We start from the raw sequence: 25,359 nt of genomic DNA, 5'->3' as shown, positions 1-25,359 counted from the left end.
AATATTTTCACCTGGTAATTGACAAAGAATTTATGTCTATCACCATGTTAGAGTTTTTACAATGATGTTCACTTAATGCATTACTGGCTCTTTTATATGTATCCTGATCATCTTTATTCTCCATTACCTCAGGAGAAGGTAAAGTTCTCAAAATATTTTTGCCTTCAATTCCCAAATCGTGTTTGAGTAACGCTAGTTTTCTTTTAGAAGTGGTTTCACCTCCTACTGCTTGTAAAAGTGCCTCAAAAAGAACCTTCAAAACCTCCTACAACATTGTGGGCTGACCAGGATGCTGTGAAAACACAGGAATAGCAATTACAGATTTCATAAACACGGTAAAAACTGGAATTAAAAAAAACACTAATACAAACAGAGCATCACTGTTGTTAAGTGTAGTTCAAAACAGTTAGCTTTGTTATAAAAAAAAGAAAACAAATATAAAATAACAAAATAACAAAGTAGTCACTGTTGTTCTGGAGCGGTGTCAGGTCGAGGGCAGAGGATGTCTTGTGCAGCAGCATTTAAGGAAGCTGCAGGGCTGCGATGTGGAGTCCTACATAGTCGAGGAGGAGCCCATGGACGAGGAACTTGAGATGAGAAGTCCTGCAACGAGGATGAATCATGAAATGGCATCCCTAAGGGAGCTGCAGGTTAGTGATACAGAGTCCGGCGTCATTGTTGAGGAGCCCACTGACAAGGGGCTTGCGATGTGAAGTCCAGTATTGAGGCTGCATCATGTAGTGCCGGTTCTGATGTGGCTGCGAGGCTAGAAGAGCAACTACAGATTAATTTTCAAGGGATCAGGATTGGAGTATTTAGGAAAGTGCCACTGTTGGCATTGTTACCCCCCCCCCCCACTTTTTGCCTAGTGTTGATGCCAACTTTGATTGAGGGTGGGCTGGAACCCTGCAAACCAGGCCCCAGCCCCAGTGTTCTTTCCCTAAAACGGTACCTTTGTATCCACAATTGGCACAACCATGGCACACAGTCAAGTCCCTTGTAAAAGGTACCCCTGGTACCAAGGGCCCTCTGGCCAGGGAAGGTCTCTAAGGCCTGTAGCATGTATTATGCCAACCTAAGGGACCCCTCACCAAGCACATACACACACTGCCTTGCGGCTTGTGTGTGCTGATGAGGAGAAAAAGGCAATGTCGACATGGCCCCCCTCTCAGGGTGCCATGCCCACAAATCACAGCCTGTGGAATAGGCATGTCGCCCCTCTAGTAGGCCTTACAGCCCTAAGGCAGGGTGCGCTATACCACAGGTGAGGGCATAGCTGCATAAGCAACATGCCCCCACATTGTCTAAGTCCATTCTTAGACATTGTAAGTGCAGTGTCGCCATATTGAGTATATGGTCTGGGAGTTTGTCATTACGAACTCCACAGCACCACAATGGCTTCACTGAATACTAGAAAGTTTGGTATCAATCTTCTCAGCACAAAAAAACCCACACTGATGCCAGTGTGGGATTTATTGAAAAATGCACACAGAGAGCATCTTAGAGATGCCCCCTGTATGTTAGCCAAACTGCTAGTGCAGGACTGACCGGTCTGTGCCAGCCTGCCACTTTCAGACAAGTTTCTGACCACATGGGATGAGTGTCTTTGTGCACTTTGTGGTCAGAAACAAAGCCTGTCCTGGGTGGAGTTGCTTCACACCTCCCCCCTACAGGAATTGTAGCACCTGCCGGTGAGCCTCAAAGGCTGTTTACGGCCTTCCCTAGGGGTAACATGTATAGAAGAGGAATTGTTAAGCCTGGCAAAAGGTTTATAGTGCTACCATAGAGAGGTGACAGAGTGCATAAAGGTCCAGCATACATGCTCCCAGTTAATCTAATATTTCAAAACCAAAGTATGTAGTTCCTTTTTAGAAAAAGAGGTATGAGTGCGAACAGGTCAGTTATGGACTGAGAAATCAGAAAGGGACATCTGACTGCTTAGGAGCAAGAGTCCTCACAATCCCAAATGGGTGTCAGGCTTCATCTTCGGGCGTGCTCCATGTTGGGCTGGTGCTGCAATGGCCAACAGGCCCCACAAGGATACTCTTTACTGGAGATATTTTCCTTTTGCCGTGTGGGAAGTGTATGTGTTAAGGGTGTACGTGCAAAGGTGTAGATTGGTATAAGTATAGGTGAATTAAAATATACGGAGTGGTACCCTACCAATTTTAATCTGTGGGTACTCTTGCCTGGATTAGAAACTGTAATTATAGTGGCTAGGGCCAGAGATAATGGTCTGTTCCAGATCCAAGAATGATGGTGTCAATAGATGAAGGGTGATACCCTGAAACCGGTCCCAGGATGCTTGTTTACAGTCCAGGGAGGACCTGGCTTGGCAGTTCGGGCTGGACTGTTCCAAGGGTCAAGATTGATTTGCATATGGCTGGGTCCAAACTGGGGTGGCATGGTGAGTTAAAGAACAATGGATTAAACCCAGATCTGTGACTGGGGGTGAGTGTTTGAAAACTTTCAGCATTCCGTCCATCATCAATTTGTGTTGCTAAAGTTATCAAATAGGTCAACATGTTTCTTGCCGTCTGTAATCGCTGTCAATCAGTGGAAATTCATCAGGACCAAGGGGACCTAATCTAAACAGTGTTTGGGGAAATAGTGTGGAAAATTAATCAGTGGAGCCAAGACACAAGGTATACTGGAAAGATATAACATTTAAGTAAAAGTCCGACCCTATTTAGGTCAAGAGTTTTGCCCCCTCGAGTCAAGGCAGGCACTGCGCTGAGTTTGAGGGTCCAAAAATGGGTTATTTAGCGCACACTCCTGTTTTGTGACATACCCAGTCACTGCTGGGGTTTATTGTGCCAGGTTGAAATGGCAGTTTAAAGCTGCATACACAGGCTGCACTGGCAGGCCTAAGTCCTGTGTAAAGGGCTACCTAAGTGTGTGCCACAATGAGTGCTGCAGGCCCATTAACAGATTTAATTTACAGGCCTTGGGTACTTGTAGTACCACTTTACTAGGGACTTAGAAGTAAATGAAATGTGCCAACGGAACGCAAGCCAGTTTTACCATGTTTAAAGGAAAGAGCACACACAGTTTAAGACTGGTTGGCAGTGGTAAAGTGTGCAGAGTACTAAAGCCAACAAAAACTGGTTTAGAAAACAGGAAGGTGAAGGCAAAACGTTTGGTGATGACCTTGCAGAGATGGCCAAGCCTAACAGAGAACAAAGCCAGGTTGTGGGTTTGGGTTGTAAGAAGAGAGCACTACATATTGTGTTGCAACGTACTCTGCTTTCAAGTGGCATGCCTTCAGCTCTTTCTTATATTGGAGAAGAACAGGGGCTGGTCTCTTCGTTATGTGGCCTTCGTCAGTCTAGATTCTGAGTGCACACATGATCAAGTTTTTACTTCAATTATAATCAAGGTCCCTGCTTTTGCCTAAGTCCAGAGCTTTGAATGTTTTTGTAAGCTGCATAATACCTTATCTATCCTTTCTGGGTACAAAGGACCTAAGAAAGTATTCTATAAAGGGTGTGGAGCACTGATAAAAGGTGGTGAGTTTTATGGCCCAAGAACTTGAGCTGTATCTGTATCTTACAAGAAGTAGTCGGTCTCAATTTGAAGCACCCTTAAAGTCCACTGAGTAAACAAAATGGACCCATGTAGGTTGGAAGCACTTTTTCTTATCACAAGCATTATTCAGAACAAGATAGATACTAACCGGATCTATGCCAACAGGATATGTTCCTCTTACGACGCCCGTCATGTTAGGATCCATTGTCAGGTGCCTATTTGATTTGACGTCATCGTTTCTAGAGTAAAATCAAACATACAAAACTTTTAAAAGGTGGCAACACATGATTGTTTAAATGTTTTTTTCAGATAAAGGACTATAACATGTTAAAAGCAAATTTCTGTCTTATCTGTGAAATTGTCACCCCATTTCACTTCCAAAACCTCATTTAGATACATGCTAGCTTGGAGTAGCAGAGTTTGAAACTATAGAGGCAGTTATGTGGGAGCAGCAGTGGGAGAACCCCATACCGGGTCACACGGCTGTTAGTAAACAAATGAAAACTGTTAATTTCTCTAATTCCATAATGTCTCGCATAGGTTGGGTTTGTTTGTAGCAAAGAAAGTAGCAGTCTGTACTATACAAGGTCTAATTTCAAATAAGTATTAAATGATTAAAATCATATGACGATGAGGTCCATAATTTTGATATGATAAAAGGTTACACAGGGAATTAAACATAAGGATGCTAGGAAACCATATTAAGCTTGGTTAAAGAATGAAGCTGATGAAATGTCCAATACAGGTTTGTAGAATTAAAAAGCAAGAGGGCAAGACTGAATGTTTTTCAGAACTGTACATGATGAGACTAATGGGGAATACTGAACACTGGACTGATCACGTAGAGCAGAAACTCTAACTAGGATTACAGGTCCTTTGAAGCTGGTGGTCTGGGCTTACACTTGCGTGGCTATCCTGTTGGAGGGGGTGAGACTCTGCTGCAACTGCATTTGTTCCTGTGCTGGGGAGTTGTTCACAGTACTCCCCAGGCGATCAGAAACCCGTCTATGTGCCAGGGCCTTTGTGAGGCCGCTGTTCTAGCTGGAGTACAGAGTGACAACTTTATAAAAGTTGCTTACCGTTAACAGTGGTATTAAATACGACCTAGTAATCAAGTCGGGTTCAATGCTACAATTAATTTGATACCTTACATGATCTAGTTTGATAGTCCCATTCAGGAGTTAGCCCAGTTGGAATGAAACCTAGTACCCTGTGTTAGCCAATGGGGCTACTAACCATAGTCAAAGCAAAACAACAATTTGGAAGTGTTGTTGTTAAGGAACTTCAAAAATCAATGCATTACTTAACAAAATACAGCTCCCTGACAAAAGGCAGCGCAGGAAAGCAGCCTTTTTTTTAGCATGGTTACCCCCACTTTTTGTCTGTTGTCAGTATGTTTTGACTGTGTTCACTGGGATCCTGTAACCAGAACCCTAGTGACTGTGCTCTACACATTACACTTGGTTGCCTGGACCACAAACACCCCACATTTGGCATACTGGTGCCCCCATATAAGTCCCTGGTATATGGTATCCAGGGCACTGTGGTACCAGGGGTCCTCCATGGGATGCAGCATGTATTATGCCACCCTTGGGGGGCACATGCAAAATGTACCTGAAGGCCTGCCATTGCAGCCTGCGTGAAAGGGCGCATGTACCTTTTTCAATACAGGTCACTGCACTAGGTCACTGTAAGTCACCCCTATTGTAGGCTCTCCTAGCCCAGAGGGCAGGGTGCAAGTACCTGTGTGTGAGGGCACAGCTGCATGAGTAAGGGTGGCCCCACGAACTCCAGCTCCATTTTCCTGGACTTTGTGAGTGCGGGGATGCTATTTTACGTGTGTACTGGACATAGGCCACTAACTATGTCCAGCTAAATAATGGTAACTCCGAACCTAGGCAGGTTTGGTATCGAACATGTCGGAATCATACCCCTATACTGTTTCCAGTATTGGTTGTATGATTCCATGCACTCTAGGGGCTCCTTAGAGGACCCAAGCATTGCTCCTACCAGCTTTCTCGGGTTTTCCAGTCAGCCCAAGCTGCTGCCACCCCTCAGAAGAGTTTCTGCCCCCCTGCTGCTTGAAGAGCTGAAGCCCAGGAAGGCAGAACAAAAGGTTTCCTTTGGGAGAGGGAGTTAACACCCTCTCCCTTTGGAAATAAGTGTTACATGGCTTGGGAGTTGTAGCCTCCCCAAGCCACTGGTATGCTTTGAAGGGCACTTTTGGTGCCTGCAGCCGTTTGCGGGACCTCCAGTCGCTGCTGTGGCGCAAAGCTGGACAATGGAAAGGGGAATGAGGGTGGCAAAATATGTACTGCAGCCCTTGGGGACCCTCTTTGGTACCCATGCCCAAGGTACCAGAGGTACCATTTACTAGGGACTTAGAGGTGCTGAAGGGCCTGGTCACTTGAGGATCCAGTGACCGGGTGTCTTGTTTTAGGGAAGGGACTCTGGCACTGGGGACCTGGTTAGCAGGAACCCAGTGCACTTCAGTCAAAGTTGCATCAAATACCAGGAAAAAAGTGGGGGGACTACTACAACAAAAGCCCAGTCTCCTACAATTTACAAGCACAGACCCATTGCCCATTTATACTCAGCACCCACTGGCATAGACTTGTACACCCTAACACATTCTTGTTGCCATCACTTCAGCTCACGAAGGCAGGGACATTCTGGATCTCTGTGCAAAAGAATAATAGGGTGGTAATGAGGACCCACCCTGGTTTCCTCCCTAAAGTGGTGTCTATTTTTCTTATTAACCAGTCTATCTCTCTTCCAACGTTCTTTCCTAAACCATCTACACCAGCAGAAAGAACTTTGCATTCTTTAGATCTCAAAAGAGTACTAACATTTTATCTTGATTTGACTAAAGATATCAGACAGTCTGATAATTTGTTTGTGAACTATGGCCACACAGGACCAGGAATAGCTATCTCAAAGCAAACAATTTTTCAGGTGGATAGTCTCAAGTATTGTATTCACCTACCAAGTGGCTGGCAAACAATTGACTGCCAGACCCAAAGCCCACACTTCAGGGGGCAAGGCGACAACAAGAACTTTTCTGAAGAATGTTCCCATTTCCGAAAACTGCAAAGCCACAACACGGAGATCGGTGCATATTTTTACAAGACATTACTGTCTACATTCAGATACTAAGACAGACACTCAAGTAGGTTTGGCTTTTTAAATAAATCTATTTAAATGAAAAAGTAAGCTGCTTGTGCTTACAGTTCTTTGTCCGCAGGGGTGTGGGATGGGCTTGCTAATCTATTCAGTGCTTATGACTATGGATGAGGATACCCTATAAGAGAAGGATAAGTTACTTAACTGTACTCCTAGTTCACTTCCAGGGGAATAATCATCAAAGTCATGAGCAACCTGGCCACCTCCCTGAACAAAGTTTTCAATGTACAGCAGTTTATACTTGTTTGTATTCTACTCTTCTCATCACCATAAAAAAGTACTGACCTAACTGTAACTCAACTGTTACCTCACTCTCACCTCTGGGGCATAGTGGGATACTGGAGGTTCTGCAGACCTTAAAGGCCAGTGCCAGTTTGTTGTTCTGTTATGTTCATTTGGATGCAGCCTATATTGGCTAATAATGCCATTGCATTTCATTACAGTTTACTCTCTATAAAAGATTGCTAATGCACTTTATGTCTCTCTTTTCTGCTTCACAGAAATGTTTAACTCTGGTTGACATATTTGTTAAAGAAAAACCTTACAACTATAGGCCATTTTAGCCTGTTTTACAACACAGGCTGCATGGATACATAGACACATGCATATGATGTATAATTGTATTATATGTATTAAAATTCTGGACACAATGTTGTGCTTACATCTACATTTAATGTATATACATGCGTGTTTATATGTGCTCTGGGGTCCCCGCACGTGGGTGGGAATATTCAGTGCTTTTGACTATTGATGAGGATCCCCTGGAACAGAACCACCAAAACCATCACCATTAAAAACATTTTACAATGAATTCACAATTAGTGATGTCAAAAATCAATTCCAAGGGGTGGTCTCAACATCACCCATCCCTGATACTATATTTCTCAAACGATTGTGAAGATAAAAAGCACATGAAGATGGAAACAATCCCACAATAACGAAAAGTCCAATCGCTATGGCAAGGAACTACAACAAAAGAATATACATATATGGTCATACTGAACATGAATACCAAGTCGGACCGCCCCCAATTGAGGTATGGACCAATTTTTAATTCATATGTATTAAAAGGGGGTAACATTCCTGTAATGTAGCATAACAAAGCCTGTATTACTGGGGAATGGAATTCATATTTGAACCCCCATATCTTAATATACACAACATACCTCTTAATAAAAGAGCATAAATGACATCAAGCAGTTATCCAATACAGTGAACCAATTCTCAAATAAATCATGGCCAAATGGGATCGTATTCCCAAAGTCCCCAAGGGGTATTTTACCTCACTATAGACACCTGAGTGGAACAAAATATTGTTCATTTATTTACATTCATAATTCTCATCAAGCTATTAAACAACAGGGAAATACTCCATTGTAAGCTGATCCCGAATCGGCTACCTCGGCATTTTGATATTGGACATGGTTCCCCCATTTTGTGGCATGTTTCATCCAACTTAATCAGACGTCCACATTGATTTGGACGCCGCAACACCATGCTTTAAATCTGGCAATCATCCATCACCTTGACACAAATGTAATGCACATTCATGTTAAGGTTGTGTGCATTGCATCTGATGTTCGTGTTAATAGTACAAACTAAAACTTCCAACAGGCGTCTGCTGTCTGAAGTCAGCCGCTGATTTGATCCTCCACCTACCCTTAGGGGCGCCCAATGCAATGCCATTCTTGCATACAAGAAACCCCGGCTGTCCTACACATATCCCTCACCCTACTAGAGTGATGCTGTACGTATTAGATCCCCAAACCAATATTTATTGGTACCCACACTAATATTCACCTGGGAGTAAATGCTGTTACTACAATGTGCAGCCTGGATAATGTTTAAAAAGTGTGTCCATGAACAAGATACACCCTATATCAAATCACCATCCAATGGTTGATGGCAACCACACTGATATTCCCCTGGCGGTAAATTCCGTCATTAGAAAATCACAGTGATAGGTCAAGCTCTGCAACTGTATAGCCTAGCTGGAGTTTAAAAAAGTTTATCTATGAACTTAAAAGATACACCTTATGCAACATATTATTTACAGCCATATCCCGTGTAACAAAATAAGGTGAAAATCACAAGCTCGCATTAATATATTAACACTAGCTCACATCACATTCACATACTCACCAGAATCTGTTCCGAAGGCCACCAATATAGCATTTGCTTTAACAAAAAGTCAAGAAAAAGTGAAACAGATTCCAGACGCACTTATATATACACCGTCCTTCGTAAACACTTAATCATAAAGATGCGGTGCACCTGAATAAGGTGAACCAGGGAGTGTCTGAAAACTCTGCTCACTATAATGCCTCAGGGAAGTTCCAAGAGGAAAAACCAAACTCTTATATAACATAGACCCTTGAACAGTCAGAGACGGCAGCTGTGACCGTATTAATCACATCAAGTTGTCTGAACATTTTTTTCAACATGAACACCAAATTCTACAAGCCAAATGGAAAAATAAGGCTTCAGAAACAAAAGAATAACTGTACCAGAAAGACAACAATATTAAAGTAGTAGTGTTTGAGCACATACCATAATATTCAAATGACCAAAATGCCCCTCACACACATCTGTTGAACAAGAACATGGTCCGTATTTTACGAACACATGTCTTGTCCCTCTATGAGGAAGCAATTTAAACAGGAATCATCCAGCTTAACTTGAAGAGAAAGGCAGCACCATTAGAGTGCTGGCACCTAAACGCAAACCATAATACTCAACTAACAAGAATGCCAGTCACACTCATTCCTCTGTAGAGCGAAAACGTGGCCGGACTCTACAAGCACGTCGTAGTCCTCTGTGCGAAAGCATCCAAACAGGAATTATCTAGTTTAGCAAACATATTGTGCGTAACAAAACACGTCCATATGGCAACGGAGTCATTATAATCAGCAACATGGCCATATAGATCACAGGCGGAAAATATCCCATGCTCTATGAAATGTCTAAGTATATTGTTTGCATATGCGAAACGCCTATCAAAAATAATAAAGCCAACAAGAGGCAACCACCATATTTCTGATATAGGCACTCCTTACCGAATCCAAAATGAAATCAAGCCATCGTCACTATGCTCACTATGGCATATTAAACATCTTGGGGATGTTTTCAGGGAGGTGCTTATAGTGCCTTGATCTCTAAATGCTGCCCTACTTATCAAACAAGATGCGTAATGATTTCCAAATACATTCTGCCAGTGGAATGTATTATACTATCATGTCACCGTACGATGACAAAAAAACCCATAGCAAACCTTTTCTAACTCAAAGAAAACTCATGACTCCCGATCATTTCACTTCATGCCAAACAAAGTCTAAACTAGTGTAGGAAGCTGGATTGGTGTGTGGTGGACACCAATGGTATTGGCACCTTATACCAGGTCCAGACAACCCCTATCAGTAAATGTAGGAAGTGTCAAGGAAGGCAGGGCGTGCTCTAGAGGTAGCTGTAGATGAGCAGCCAAGACTTATCTAGGAAACATGCAAAGCTTATGTAATGCCACAACAGTCACACAGCAACTTATATCAGATATGAAAGGAACCAGACAGTGTGACAAAAATAAAGATACTTTATTATAGTAACACCACACTAGATTACTTCTAAGCAGCCCCCCAACTGGAGGGAAGTACACAATATCAATATATATATATATATATATATACACACACACACACACACACACACACACACACACACACACATTATATATATGGAAAATGTCACTTACCCAGTGTACATCTGTTCGTGGCATGAGACGCTGCAGATTCACATGCTGTGCATTATCCTGCCATCTAGTGTTGGGCTCGGAGTGTTACAAGTTGTTTTTCTTCAAAGAAGTCTTTTCGAGTCACAAGACCGAGGGACTCCTCCCTTTCAGCTCCACTGCGCATGGGCGTCGACTCCATCTTAGATTGTTTTCCCCGCAAAGGGTGAGGTAGGAGTTGTGTATATAGTAAAAGTGCCCATGCAATGGAGTGAGTATGTATGTACATATGTGTATAAAAATAGTATATATTTACAAATGTACAAGTTTCATCAACTTAAAACGGCTACAGGCTCCCGGGGAGGTGGGAGGGCGCATGTGAATCTGCAGCGTCTCATGCCACGAACAGATGTACACTGGGTAAGTGACATTTTCCATTCAATGGCATGTGTAGCTGCAGATACACATGCTGTGCATAGAATAGTAAGCAGTTATCGCCCCAAAAGCGGTGGTTTAGCCTGTAGGAGTTGAAGTTGTCTGAAATAATGTTCGTAATACAGCCTGTCCTACTGTGGCTTGTTGTGTTTTTAACACATCCACACAGTAATGTTTTGTGAATGTATGAGGCGTAGACCATGTGGCTGCCGTACAGATTTCTATCATAGGTATATTTGCTAGAAAAGCCATTGTGGCGCCTTTCTTCCTAGTGGAATGCGCCTTTGGCGTAATAGGCAGATCTCTTTTTGCTTTAATATAGCAGGTCTGAATACATTTCACTATCCATCTGGCAATGCCTTGTTTGGATATTGGATTTCCTGCATGAGGTTTTTCGAAGGCTACAAACAATTGTTTTGTCTTGCGAAATTGTTTTGTTCTATCAATGTAATACATTAGTGCTCTTTTGATGTCTAACGTATGTAAGGCTCTTTCGGCTACTGAGTCTGGTTGTGGAAAAAAGACTAGGAGTTCCATTGTTTGGTTTAGGTGGAACGGTGATATAACTTTTGGGAAGAATTTTGGATTTGTACAGAGAACCACTTTTTGTTTATGTATTTGTATAAAGGGTTCTTGTATAGTAAATGCTTGTATTTCACTTACTCTTCTAAGAGATGTGATAGCTATTAGGAAGGCTACTTTCCAGGTTAAGTATTGCATCTCACAAGAGTGCATGGGTTCAAATGGTGGACCCATGAGTCGTGTTAATACAATATTGAGGTTCCACGAGGGAACTGGTGGTGTTCTTGGGGGTATGATTCTTTTTAAACCCTCCATAAATGCTTTGATGACTGGGATTCTAAAGAGTGCTGTTGAATGTGTAATCTGTAGATAGGCAGATATTGCTGTGAGATGTATTTTGATAGAAGAAAATGCTAGTTTTGATTTTTGTAAGTGTAATAAATAGCTTACAATGTTTTTTGCAGAAGCATGTAGTGGATGAATTTGATTATTATGGCAGTAATAAACACATCTTTTCCGTTTGTTTGCGTAACAATGTCTTGTAGCAGGTTTTCTAGCTTGCTTAATGACCTCCATACATTCTTGTGTAAGGTCTAAATGTCCAAACTCTAAGACTTCAGGAGCCAGATTGCTAGATTGAGCGATGCTGGATTCAGGTGTCTGATCTGCTGTTTGTGTTGAGTTAACAGATCTGGTGTGTTTGGTAGTTTGATATGAGGTACTACTGACAGTAGTGTTGTATGCCATGGTTGGCGAGCCCAGGTTGGTGCTATTAGTATTAGTTTGAGTTTGTTTGGACTCAATTTGTTTACCAGATAAGGAAGGAGTGGGAGAGGGGGAAAAGTGTAGGCAAATATCCCTGACCAACTCATCCATAACACATTGCCTTTGGACTGAGGGTGTGGATACCTGGACGCAAAGTTTTGCGTTTTCTTTTGTTGCGAATAGGTCTATTTCTGGTGTTCCCCAGCGTAGGAAGTAAGTTTGTAGTATCTGGGGATGAATTTCCCATTCGTGTGTGTGTTGGTGATCTCGACTGAGATTGTCGGCCAACTGGTTTTGAATCCCTGGGATGTACTGTGCTATTAGGCGAATGTGATTGTGAATCGCCCAATGCCAAATCTTCTGTGCTAAGAGACACAGTTGTGATGAGTGTGTCCCTCCTTGTTTGTTTAAGTAATACATTGTTGCCATGTTGTCTGTTTTGACAAGAATGTGTTTGTGGACTATTAGCGGTTGAAATGCTTTCAATGCTAGAAACAGTGCTAACAGCTCTAAATGATTTATATGCAGTTGCCTTTGTTGAACGTCCCATTGTCCCTGTATACTGTGCTGGTTGAGGTGTGCTCCCCACCCTATCATGGAAGCATCTGTTGTGATCACGTATTGAGGCACTGGATCTTGGAATGGCCGCCCTTTAAATTTATAGGATTCCACCATTGAAGCGAGAAGTGTGTTTGGCGGTCTATCAACACTAGTTCTTGAAGTTGACCCTGTGCTTGTGTCCACTGTGTTGCTGGGCACTGTTGTAAGGGCCGCATGTGTAGTCTTGCGTTTGGGACAATGGCTATGCATGAAGACATCATGCCTAGGAGTTTCATTAGAAACCTCACTTGATAGTGTTGGTTTGGGTACATGTTTAGTATTACATTTTGGAAGGCTTGTACCCTTTGTGGACTTGGAGTGGCAATCCCCTTTTGTGTGTTGATTGTTGCTCCTAAGTATTGTTGTATTTGACACAGTTGTAGATGTGATTTTTGGTAGTTTATAGAGAACCCTAGTTTGTGAAGGGTTTCTATGACATATTTTGTGTGTAGAAGACACTGTTGCTGAGTGCTGGTTTTTATTAACCAATCGTCTAAGTAAGGGAATACGTGCATGTGCTGTCTCCTGATGTGAGCGGCTACTACTGCAAGGCATTTTGTGAATACCCTTGGGGCTGTTGTTATGCCGAATGGTAATACTTTGCATTGGTAATGCACGCCTTGGATTACAAACCTTAAGTATTTCCTGTGGGAAGGATGTATAGGTATGTGGAAATAAGCATCCTTGAGATCTAATGTTGACATGTAGTCCTGTTGTCTGAGCAAGGGAATCACTTCTTGAAGTGTCACCATGTGAAAGTGATCTGATTTGATGTAAAGATTCAGTGTTCTGAGGTCTAATATGAGTCTCAGTGTTTTGTCCTTTTTTGGAATTAGGAAATACAGGGAGTAAACCCCTGTTCCTTTTTGATGGTTGGGTACTAGTTCTATTGCTTCTTTTTGTAACAATGCTTGGACTTCTAGTTGTAACAGGTCTAAGTGTTGCTTGGACATATTGTGTGCTCTTGGAGGCAACATCTGGTGGCAAATGTAGGAATTCTATGCAATAACCATGTTGGACAATGGCTAGAACCCACACGTCCGTAGTTATGTGTTCCCAGTTGTGGAAATAATCTGTAAGTCTCCCCCCCACTGGTGTTGTGTGGTGAGGGTTTGTGAAATTGAAGTCACTGTTTGGTTTGTGGGGTTTTTGGGCTCTGGAATTTCCCTCTTGTTTTAAGGAACTGTCCACCGCTATATTGTCCTCGAAACCCTCCTCTCTGATACTGGCCCTGATATGTGGGTCTGACTTGTGAGGTGGAAGGCTCTGTGGTTTGGGCACGAAACCTCCCTCTAAAGTACGGCTTCCTAAAAGTGCCTCTGCTCTGTGGGGGGTAAAGCACCCATGGCTTTGGCCGTGCCCGTGTCTTTTTTCAGTTTTTCTATAGCCGTATCCACCTCCGGCCCAAACAATTGTTGTTCGTTGGGAGGCATATTCAGCACAGCCTGCTGGATTTCTGGCTTAAATCCAGAGGTTCGTAAACATGCGTGTCTACGAATGGTTACTGCTGTGTTCACTGTCCTTGCCGCCGTGTCTGCTGAGTCCATAGCCGACCTTATTTGGTTGTTCAAGATAGCTTGGCCCTCCTCAACAACCTGTTGGGTACGTTTGTAGAACTCTTTGGGAAGGTGTTGAATGAGATGTTGCATTTCATCCCAATGTGCCCTGTCGAATCGAGCCAGTATAGCTTGGGAATTGGCAATCCGCCATTGATTGGCTGCCTGTGCTGCCACCCTCTTGCCTGCTGCATCGAATTTCCGACTTTCCTTGTCGTCCCCTGAGGTTTGCGAATTTCCCCTTTTCCGGGCTGCTCCCACTACCACCGAATCAGGAGTTAATTGTTGTGTGATATAAACAGGATCAGTAGGGGGAGGTTTATATTTCTTGTCCACCCTATGCGTGATGGCTCTGCCTTTTACTGGGTCCTGAAACACTTGTTTGGCATGTTTTAACATGCCTGGCAGCATTGGCAAGCTTTGGTATTGGCTGTGTGTAGATGACAGGGTGTTGAACAAAAAGTCGTCCTCTATGGGCTCTGCATGCAATGCTACATTATGGAATGTAGCTGCCCTTGCAACCACCTGCATGTATGCAGTGCTGTCCTCAGGTGGTGACGGCCTTGCCAGGTAGCAATCAGGACTATTGCCTGAGACCGGTGCATCATACAAATCCCATGCATCTGGGTCATCTTGGGACATCCCCGTGTGTCGGTGACTGCATCATTGGGGGTGTTGCTACCGGGGACAGATGTGGCGAATGTGCTGGCGATTGCTGTGGCGAGAATTGTGGTGGTGTCTTTTTTTTAGCCACTTTAGCTTTTGGCTGCATTTCCGTTTCTTGGAATGCGAGCTTGCGCTTCATCTTTATTTGGAGGAAGAGTTCGTATTTTCCCCGTGTCCTTTTGTATATGCAACCTCCTCTGGGTATGGTCTGGCTCTCCCATGCCCAGTTCTTGTTCGAATCTGTGACCTTGTAATTGAGTTGAAAGGCCTTGTTCTTTTGTATAAGAGCCTGGTTTCGGCTCCGAGGCTGCATGTTTCGGCACCAAAGTCTTTTCGGCTCCGAGGAAACCTTTTTGACTTTTGGGGTGCCGAACTCTCTGTATCGAGTTTGGTCGGAGCCGGTATCTTGACCGGAGTCGGATGTCTTCGGCTGCTGGGAGGCCTTTTTCGGTGCCGATGTTTGGTCACTGTGTTTTCGGGTTAAGCCATGGCCTGTTGGCAGTGGCGTCCCCTTGGCCTTCATTGTTTTGGAGTGAGTTTTTGCCGGGGCAGGTTTACTCACGGTTTGCTGCGTCTTCGGCTGCTCACTCTCGGACTCGTCCGAGTCCGAATCTCGAATGGAGAATCACTCCTCTTCTTCGACGTCGATGTGCCCGTCCGGTGTCGACGCCATCTGGAGTCTTCGAGCTCTTCGATCTCGCAGTGTTTTCTTGGATCTAAATGCCCGACAGGCCTCGCAAGTATCCTCTTTGTGTTCGGGGGACAAACACAGATTACAGACCAAGTGTTGGTCTGTAAAAGGATACTTTGCGTGGCAGTTGGGGCAGAAGCGGAAGGGGGTCCGGTCCATGAGGTTTGAAGATGGACGTGGTCGGGCTGACCAGGCCCCGCTGAGGAGTGGAAGCCCCGAAGGGCCGCCAGAGCTCTCCTTTCTTCGGTGTCAATGTGCTAGCACTAACCCGGTACCGATCGCAAACAATACCGTCAAATTTTCCGATGGATAACTATCTTTTCCGAACCGAAATACAGAGCGAAGAGGAACACGTCCGAACCCGATGGCGGAAAGAAAACAATCTAAGATGGAGTCGACGCCCATGCGCAATGGAGCCGAAGAGGAGGAGTCTCTCGATCCAGTGACTCGAAAACACTTCTTTGAAGAAAAACAACTTGTAACACTCCGAGCCCAACACTAGATGGCAGAAGTATATGCACAGCATGTGTATCTGCAGCTACACATGCCATCAAATATATATATATATATATATATATATACACACACACACACACACACACACACACAACAATAATTCTGAATTGGCACAAAAAATAACAAGCATTGGCAAGAATTAGTGAGGGCCCTAGGGGAGGGTCAAACACATATGGAGGTATAGGGGAGGGTCGGTTCCCCATACTACCTCCCTGCGACATGCATCAAGAACACAAAAATATGGGAAACTTGGTGCACAGGCCAGACTGGCCTATTCAACTGATGATCAGATCACTGCTGCAGTGGTCTAATTTAGGTATGAGGTATGGTAGTGGTAGCTGTGTACTGTGGGAGGGGGATTCCTCCTTACATAATAGGTGGTCTCACACACTGTGTCATGCTTCATTATTTGACCACCTATCCCCACCCAGGTAGGATGGTACCACCTGGGCGGACTCAACCTCGTCGTTAAAGACACTCTGAGGGAGTGCTGAAATTATATCTTTCTGGATAAAGTGGGGATCCAGTTGAATAAAAATATAAGCAAAATTACCTAACAAAACGCCAGTGTATCTTACAACTTTAATAGTGGTGTTTGTTGGTAAGGTTAAAAACACAAGTGGATCACTATTGAGTACAATGATTCATAGTGTAACCATAGTCCTAATGGCCAACATGTTTCTGCCCGCTTGTCTAGGCGAACTGGTCTGGGGCATTCGTCAGGGCCTGGGATCCCTCCTATACATAGGGTAAGTGCCTATCCTACGCTAAGAGTGAAAGGCACCGCTATAATGCAAACTGGGCCTACCCGAGTGTAGGAAGTTGGCTCTGTATGCACTATTTCAAAGTAAGGAATAGTATGCACAGAGTCCAAGGGTTCCCCTTACAGGTAAGATAGTGGCAAAAAGAAATAATTCTAATGCTCTATTTTGTGGTTGTGTGGTCGAGCAGTAGGCTTATCAGAGGGTAGTGTTAAGCATTTGTTGTACACACACAGGCAATGAATGAGGAACACACACTCAGAGATAATTCCAGGCCAATAGGTTTTTGTATAGAAAAATATATTTTCTTAGTTTATTTTAAGAACCACAGGTTCAAGGTTTACAAGTAATACTTCAAATGAAAGGTATTTCAGGTAGGAACTTTAGGAACTTTGAATTAGCAAAATAGCATATACAGTTTTCACATAAATGACATATAGCTATTTGAAAACTAGACACAGTGCAATTTTCAACAGTTCCTGGGGGAGGTAAGTGTTTGTTAGTTTTTGCAGGTAAGTAAACCACCTACGGGGTTCAAGTTTGGGTCCAAGGTAGCCCACCGTTGGGGGTTCAGGGCAACCCCAAAGTTACCACACCAGCAGCTCAGGGTCGGTCAGGTGCAGAGGTCAAAGTGGTGCCCAAAACGCATAGGCTTCAATGGAGAAGGGGGTGCCCCGGTTCCAGTCTGCCAGCAGGTAAGTCTCTTCAGCGATGCAGACAGGCAAGGGGAGGGGGGGGGGGGCTCCTCGGGGTAGCCACCACCTGGGCAAGGGAGAGGGCCACCTGGGGGTCGCTCCTGCACTGGAGGTCGGATCCTTCTGGTCCTGGGGGCTGCGGGTGCAGAGTCTTTACCAGGCGTCGGGTCTTTGAAGCAGGCAGTCGCGGTCAGGGGGAGCCTCCGGATTCCCTCTTCAGGCGTCGCTGTGGGGGCTCAGCGGTGTCAACTCTGGCTACTCACGGTCTGGTAGTCGCCGGGGAGTCCTCCCTTTGGTGTTTGTTCTCCACAAGTCGAGCCGGGGGCGTCGGGTGCAGAGTGCAAAGTCTCACGCTTCCATCGGGAAACGTGTGTTGTTTCAAAGTTGCTTCTTTGTTGCAAAGTTGCAGTCTTTGGTGAACAGAGCCGCTGTCCTCGGGAGTTTTTGGTCCTTCTAGATCCAGGGTAGTCCCTGAGGCATCAGAGGTTGCTGGATACTGGGAACGCGTCGCTGAAGCAGTGTCTTTAGAAGGGGGGGAGACAGGCCGGTAGAGCTGGGGCCAAAGCAGTTGGTGTCTCCGTCTTCTCTGCAGGTTTTTCAGTTCAGCAGTCCTCTTCTTCTTAGGTTGCAGGAATCTATCTTGCTGGGTTCTGGGAGCCCCTAAATACTCGATTTAGGGGTGTGTTTAGGTCTGAGGGGTTAGTAGGCAATGGCTACTAGCCCTGAGGGTGGCTACACCCTCTTTGTGCCTCCTCCCTGAGGGGAGGGGGGCACATCCCTAATCCTATTGGGGGAATCCTCCATCTGCAAGATGGAGGATTTCAAAAAGTCAGAGTCACTCAGCTCAGGACACCTTAGGGGCTGTCCTGACTGGCCAGTGACTCCTCCTTGTTTTTCTCATGATCTCCTCCATCCTTGCCGCCAAAAGTGGGGCCGTGACCGGAGGGGGCGGGCAACTCCACTAGCTGGAGTGCCCTGGGGTGCTGTAACAAAGGGGGTGAGCCTTTGAGGCTCACCGCCAGGTGTTACAGTTCCTGCAGGGGGAGTTGTGAAGCACCTCCACCCAGTACAGGCTTTGTTACTAGCCACAGAGTGAGAAAGGCACTCTCCCCATGTGGCCAGCAACATGTCTGGTGTGTGGCAGGCTGCTAAAACCAGTCAGCCTACACGGGTAGTCGGTTAAGGTTTCAGGGGGCACCTCTAAGGTGCCCTCTGGGGTGTATGTTACAATAAAATGTACACTGTCATCAGTGTGCATTTATTGTGCTGAGAAGTTTGATACCAAACTTCACAGTTTTCAGTGTAGCCATTATGGTGCTGTGGAGTTCGTGCATGACAGACTCCCAGACCATATACTCTTATGGCTACCCTGCACTTACAATGTCTAAGGTTTTGCTTAGCCACTGTAGGGGCATAGTGCTCATGCACTTATGCCCTCACCTATGGTATAGTGCACCCTGCCTTAGGGCTGTAAGGCCTGCTAGAGGGGTGACTTATCTATACCTGTAGGCAGTGAGAGGTTGGCATGGCACCCTGAGGGGAGTGCCATGTCGACTTAGTCTTTTCATCCCCACTAGCACACACAAGCTGGCAAGCAGTGTGTCTGTGCTGAGTGAGGGGTCCCCAGGGTGGCATAAGATATGCTGCAGCCTTTAGAGACCTTCCCTGGCATCAGGGCCCTTGGTATCAGGGGTACCAGTTACAAGGGACTTACCTGGATGCCAGGGTGTGCCAATTGTGGAAACAAAGGTACAGCTTAGGGAAAGAACACTGGTGCTGGGGCCTGGTTAGCAGGCCTCAGCACACTTTCAAATCAAAACTTAGCATCAGCAAAGGCAAAACGTCAGGGGGTAACCATGCCAAGGAGGCATTTCCTTACACAAACCCCCCCCCCCCCCAAATGAAAGAGGATGAGACTAACCTTTCCCAAGAGAGTCTTCATTTTCTAAGTGGAAGAACCTGGAAAGGCCATCTGCATTGGCATGAGCAGTCCCAGGTCTGCGTTCCACTATAAAGTCCATTCCCTGTAAGGAGGTGGACCACCTCAACAGTTTTGGATTTTCACCTTTCATTTGCATCAGCCATCTGAGAGGTCTGTGGTCAGTCTGAACTACAAAGTGAGTACCAAAGAGGTATGGTCTCAGCTTCTTCAGGGACCAAACCACAGCAAAGGGCTCCCTCTCAATGGCATTCCAACGCTGCTCCCTGGGGAGTAACCTCCTGCTAATGAAAGCAACAGGCTGGTCAAGGCCATCATCTTTTGTTTGGGACAAACCTGCCCCTATCCCATGTTCAGAGGCATCTGTCTGCACAATGAACTGCTTGGAGTAATCTGGAGCTTTGAGAACTGGTGCTGTGCACATTGCTTGTTTCAGGGTGTCAAAGGCCCTACAGTCCAGTTTACCTTCTTGGGCATTTTCTTGGAGGTAAGTTCTGTGAGGGCTGTCACTATGGATCCATATCCCTTCACAAACCTCCTGTAATACCCAGTCAAGCCAAGGAATGTCCTGACTTGAGTCTGGGTTTTTGGAGCTGCCCAGTCCAGAATAGTCTGGATCTTAGGCTGGAGTGGCTGAACTTGGCCTCCACCTACAAGGTGACCCAAATAAACCACAGTTCCCTGCCCTATCTGGCGTTTGGATGCCTTGATAGAGAGGCCTGCTGCTTGCAGATCCTTCAAAACCTTCTTCAGGTGGACCAGGTGATCCTGCCAGCTGGAGCTAAAGACAGCAATATCGTCAAGATAAGCTGCACTAAAGGACTCCAAGCCAGCAAGGACTTGATTCACCAACCTTTGGAAGATGGCAGGGGCATTCTTTAAACCAAAGGGCATAACAGTAAACTGATAATGCCCATCAGGTGTGGAGAATGCTGTCTTTTCTTTTGCTCCTGGTGCCATTTTGATTTGCCAGTACCCTGCTGTCAAGTCAAAGGTACTTAAGTATTTGGCAGCACCTAGTTTGTCTATCAATTCATCTGCCCTTGGAATGGAATGGGCATCTGTCTTGGTGACAGAATTAAGTCCTCTGTAGTCCACACAAATCCTCATCTTTGGAGTGAGGTTTGGGGACTAAGACCACTGGGCTAGCCCAGGGGCTGTCAGAGTGCTCAATGACTCCCGATTCCAGCATCTTGTGGACTTCCACCTTGATGCTTTCCTTAACTTGGTCAGACTGTCTGAACATTTTGTTCTTGACAGGCATGCTGTCTCCTGTGTCCACATCATGAGTACACTGGTGTGTCTGACCAGGGGTTAGGGAAAATAGCTCAGCAAACTGTTGCAGGACCTTCCTACAGTCAGATGGCTGTTGGCCAGATAGGGTGTCTGAGTAGATCACTCCATCAACTGAGCCATCTTTAGGGTCTGTGGAGAGGAGATCAGGGAGAGGTTCTCTCTCAGCTTCCTGGTCCTCATCTGTTTTTTTTTATAAAGAAATTTTTATTGATTTTGCATGAAAACAATAATAAATACAAATCAACATGATGCCAACGGGCATTTAAACAATGGTGGTCGAATCCTAGGTCCCCCCCACACCTTGTTGATACATATAATATACAATCTTTAAACCTAAAAGCCTGCCATGCCCTCCCACTTCCCCCATATCTTGTTATGTTTATTTAAGCAACCTCTGGCCTCATATATAAGTTTCTCACGCTGCGCACACCAATCCACCCCCCGTCTCCACTTAGTCAGTGTCGGTGCATTCTTTGCCTTCCATTCTGTCATTATATCCCTCTTGGCCACCAGGCATGCCACCCCTAAAAAGGTCTGGTCTGATCTTCGCAGCCCAATGTCACCCATGACCCCCAGGGCGAGGGGCACTGGCAACCTCTCCACCTCCTCTTGTAAGACCCCAGAAATCTCCTGCACAACCGCACCCCAGTAGGCCGCTATTATCGGGCATGCCCATACCATGTGGAAGAAGTCAGCTGTGGGGCCCCCACAACGTGTGCATTCCGCCGAGGAGCGGAGGCCCGCTCTGTGTAGTTTGTCGGGCGTGAGATATGCGGCATGCAGAAAGTAGGTTTGTATTAATCGGAGGCGAGTGGCCATTGTAAGAGAGCGCGGGGCCATCAGTGCTTCTGTCCAATCCATGTCCTCCATGGGACCCACCCAATCCTCCCACCTCTTGCGAAGTCCTCCCAGGGGGCCCGCCGCGACGGTAGTTAGGGTGCGATATATCTGGGAAATCCCTCCTCTGCCCAGGTTTCCCATCAGAGCCTTGGCTTCTATGGGGCTATGCTCGGGGATGGTGTCCCCAGTCTGTACGTGGACTAGTAGGGCATGACGCAACTGAAGATATTGGTAGAACTGTGTCTTGTTCAAGGCGTATTGTTTCTGGAGTTCCTGAAAGGACCGCATATGTGACCCTTCCCAGATATCACCCAGAGTGGAGATACCTATGTTGTCCCAGGTCTGAAGACCCTCCAGACCTGCCACATGTTCCAGCTGCCTCCCGTGCCATAGCGGGGTCTGTTGGGTAAGGCGTCCCCACCACCCCGTCACTTTCTGAGCCGTCCGCCATCCCTGTAGTACCACTTTGGTTACATCTGGGGTATCTCGAGGGATCGGATACCCATAAAGGGCGCCGAAGATCTGTGGGTAGCCCATTGTTTGTAGTTCTAGTTTGTATGCGGGGTCTGACCAACCACCTCCCACCCAGTCATTAATTACAACTGTATGCATCGCTAGATAGTAGTATTGGACATTAGACGTGCCTAAGCCCCCCTCGTATATGTCCCTCTGACATGTTTTAAGCGACAATCGTGCGCGAGTTCCGCCCCATATGAATTGGCGCGCTAAGGAATCCATCTCCCTGAACCATTTCGTGGGGACGGGAAGTGGGAAGTTCTGTAGGAGGTATAGGAGCCTGGGGAGGATCATCATCTTGTACAGCGCTATTCTGCCAAGTAGATTCAGGGGAAGCACCTTCCAGCGCAGGAGGTCGAGCTTGATTTTCTTTGTTAGTGGCGCGATATTAAGTTCCCACGCTAACTCGGGAAGAAGTGAAACATGTATTCCTAGGTATTTGAAGCTGTTTCTCCGAACTGGGATGTTTCGTTGCCAGTCTATACAATCGCGAGAGCGGTGCAGGGGGACTAGCAGGGACTTGGCTGGGTTCAGGATCAGTCCTGAGGCTTCTGCGAAAAGTCTCAGGATTTCTAGGACGCGCGGGCTGCTTTTGGGTGGGTTGGAGATATACAGGAGAACATCGTCTGCGTATAATGCCACTCGGTCTTCCGAACCGATAGGCCAGTGCCAGCCCTCAATCAGTGGGTCGCTTCTCAGTAGTATCGCCAAGGGTTCTATTACTAGCGCAAAAAGTAGAGGGGATAGCGGGCATCCCTGTCGCGTTCCACGGCCAATGGGGAACGGGTCGGAGACTACTCCGTTCACCCGGACTCAGGCAGTCGGATTAGAGTATAGGAGTTTCACCAATCCTCTGAATTTCGGTCCGAGCCCATTTTTATGCAGGACCTGTTCGAGGTAAGACCAATCCACCGTATCAAAGGCCTTTTCAAAATCAAGTAGAAGTAGTGCCAAGTATTTGTGTGACAGAGTTTTGCGGTGCGCCAAAGCCAGATGTAACCGCCTGATGCAGTGCCTGGTACTACGGGTAGGCATGAAGCCACATTGGTCAGGGTGAACCAGAGTGGGCATTACCTCCTTTAGTCTGGAGGCAAGGATTGAGGAGAGTACCTTAATTTCGACATTTAGGAGCGAGATGGGCCGGTACGCTGAGCAGTGTCGTGAAGGGGGCTGGGTTTTGGGGATCACCACAATTGTTGCTTGGTCAATCTCAGTGGGGAAGTGGCCTTGGTTTTCAGCTTCGTGGTACATGTTAAGTAGGTGGGGACCCAGGATGTCACTGCATTTACTATATAGTTCTGCTGGGAAGCCGTCCGGGCCTGGGGTTTTGCCCGTTGCCAGGCTGGATATTGCACTGCTAATCTCTGCAAGGGTAATGGCCTCCTCCAACCTATTTCTCGCCTCTGGGGGCACCCTCGGAAGGGTAATGTCGTTTAGTAGTGGGGTCTCTCTCTCAATGGGGGGGCGTGGGTGCTTGGCATATAGACGCGTATAGTAGGAGGCGAAACTATGTGCAATTTCTGCAGATGTTTTAACAAGGGAGCCCGAGTCCTCTAGGATCTCGGGTATAATTCTGTCGGCCATGGGGCGGGTGGCTAGCCAGTGCAGCAGTTTCCCGTTTTTATCCCCCCCATCCATATATTCGGGCTGCTGAGGCTCTCCACATGTGTTTGGCCGACTCCAGCATCATATGTTTGATATCCTCTCTCACCCTAGTCAGTCGCCTCATGGTAGAGGCCGAAGCCGAGTTTACATGCTGGCGTTCCAGTCGTAGGGCCTCGGTTTCCATTACAGAGATCTGGGAGTTCTGGTCTCGCTCACGGGACCGAAGAATGTGTTTGGCGTGCCCTCTAAGAGTAGCCTTACAAGCGGCCCATATTATTCCCGGGGATTGAACCGAACCTACGTTAAGTTCAAAATATTGACTGAGGTGATTCCTGAGCTCCTGCGTGTAATCTTTATCCTGCAGGTGCCAAGCGTTCAGGCGCCACATAGGCCGCTTGGTGGGGTCTACTCCGCCTAGTCGGATACGTATTGGCGCATGATCCGAGACCCCTCGGGGGAGAATCTCTGCCCCCGTGATGTTTAAGAAGTCCAGAGCGGGCATAAACACAAGGTCTATTCTGGATTGCGTCTGGTGGGCCGCGGACGTGTGCGTGTACTGGCGCTCTCTGGGGTGCCAGGTGCGCCACACCTCGCACAGGCCGAGGCTTTCCGCCCAATTGCTTAGGGCTGAAGCCCTCTTAGATCTATTGGTGGTGATTTCCCCAGATATGTCCAGAGTTGGGTCAAGAACCGCATTGAAGTTGCCTCCCAGTAGGGTGGTCCCTTGGGGGAGTCCTGAGGTCACTCGGTGGAGCGAAAGTAAGAAGGTGTCAAGCCCCGCTGGAGGAGCGTAGGCACATACAAGGTTTAACGGGTGCCCCTGAAGAGTCCCTGTGACTACTACGAATCTACCCTGTGGGTCGGACTGCGTGGCTGTGATCACCATGGGTAAAGATCGGTGTAGTAGGATAGCCACCCCTCTAGAGCCTCTGGAGAATCCTGCGTGGTATACTCTATCATATCCTCCTCGCGCGAGCATAGGGCATCTGGATCCAAGGAGGTGGGTCTCCTGGAGGAGGACCACGGAGGGGGAATATCTACGGAGAGTGTGGAATACTGCTGATCTCTTGATCTTGTCTAATAGGCCATTTACATTCCAGGAAAGGACTTGGGTCATCGAGGGCCAAGCGTGAGGTGTGCAGGTGTTACGCAAGATTTAGTGTGCGGGTGTAAACCTAGGGACGACCATTTCAAACAATTTGGCGAAATCTTAAAGTTACAAACCAGGCTAACTAACTCGTAGCCCTTTAAACCCAACTCAAACTCCCCCCCCCCCCCCGAAAATCCCCCCCTCCCCATACTCCCACCCCGGAAGCATCTGTCGCCCTAAAACCCAACCAAAACCAGACAGCCAGCATTGCTGTCGTTGGGGTGGAGTGGTGGACCCCTCCTTTCTTTCGGATCAATTGCAATTAGTGGTCGCAAAACGAGCATTCAACACCATACTTTAGAAAGTCTCCGGTGTCGTCAATGGCAGTCCCACCGGGGCCTGCCCGAGCACATCAGGCGCGGCCAGTCTCTCCC

The 25,359-nt window shown here is 46.4% G+C and overlaps 1 protein-coding gene across 1 annotated transcript in view; it reads right to left on the bottom strand.

The window, feature by feature from the left end:
- The window catches only part of ATP6V0A2 (ATPase H+ transporting V0 subunit a2), a 407,112-nt gene that overhangs the window by 166,283 nt on the left and 215,470 nt on the right, over nucleotides 1-25,359 (bottom strand). Inside the window, exon 13 of the mRNA XM_069215012.1 lies at nucleotides 3,677-3,767. Within this exon, the coding sequence (XP_069071113.1) occupies nucleotides 3,677-3,767 (91 nt within the window). The remainder of the gene's footprint in view (nucleotides 1-3,676; nucleotides 3,768-25,359) is intronic.

Source organism: Pleurodeles waltl, chromosome 11, assembly GCF_031143425.1.
Source record: "Pleurodeles waltl isolate 20211129_DDA chromosome 11, aPleWal1.hap1.20221129, whole genome shotgun sequence".
NCBI lineage: Eukaryota > Metazoa > Chordata > Amphibia > Caudata > Salamandridae > Pleurodeles > Pleurodeles waltl.
This window is presented reverse-complemented; position numbering and strand designations above follow the sequence as displayed.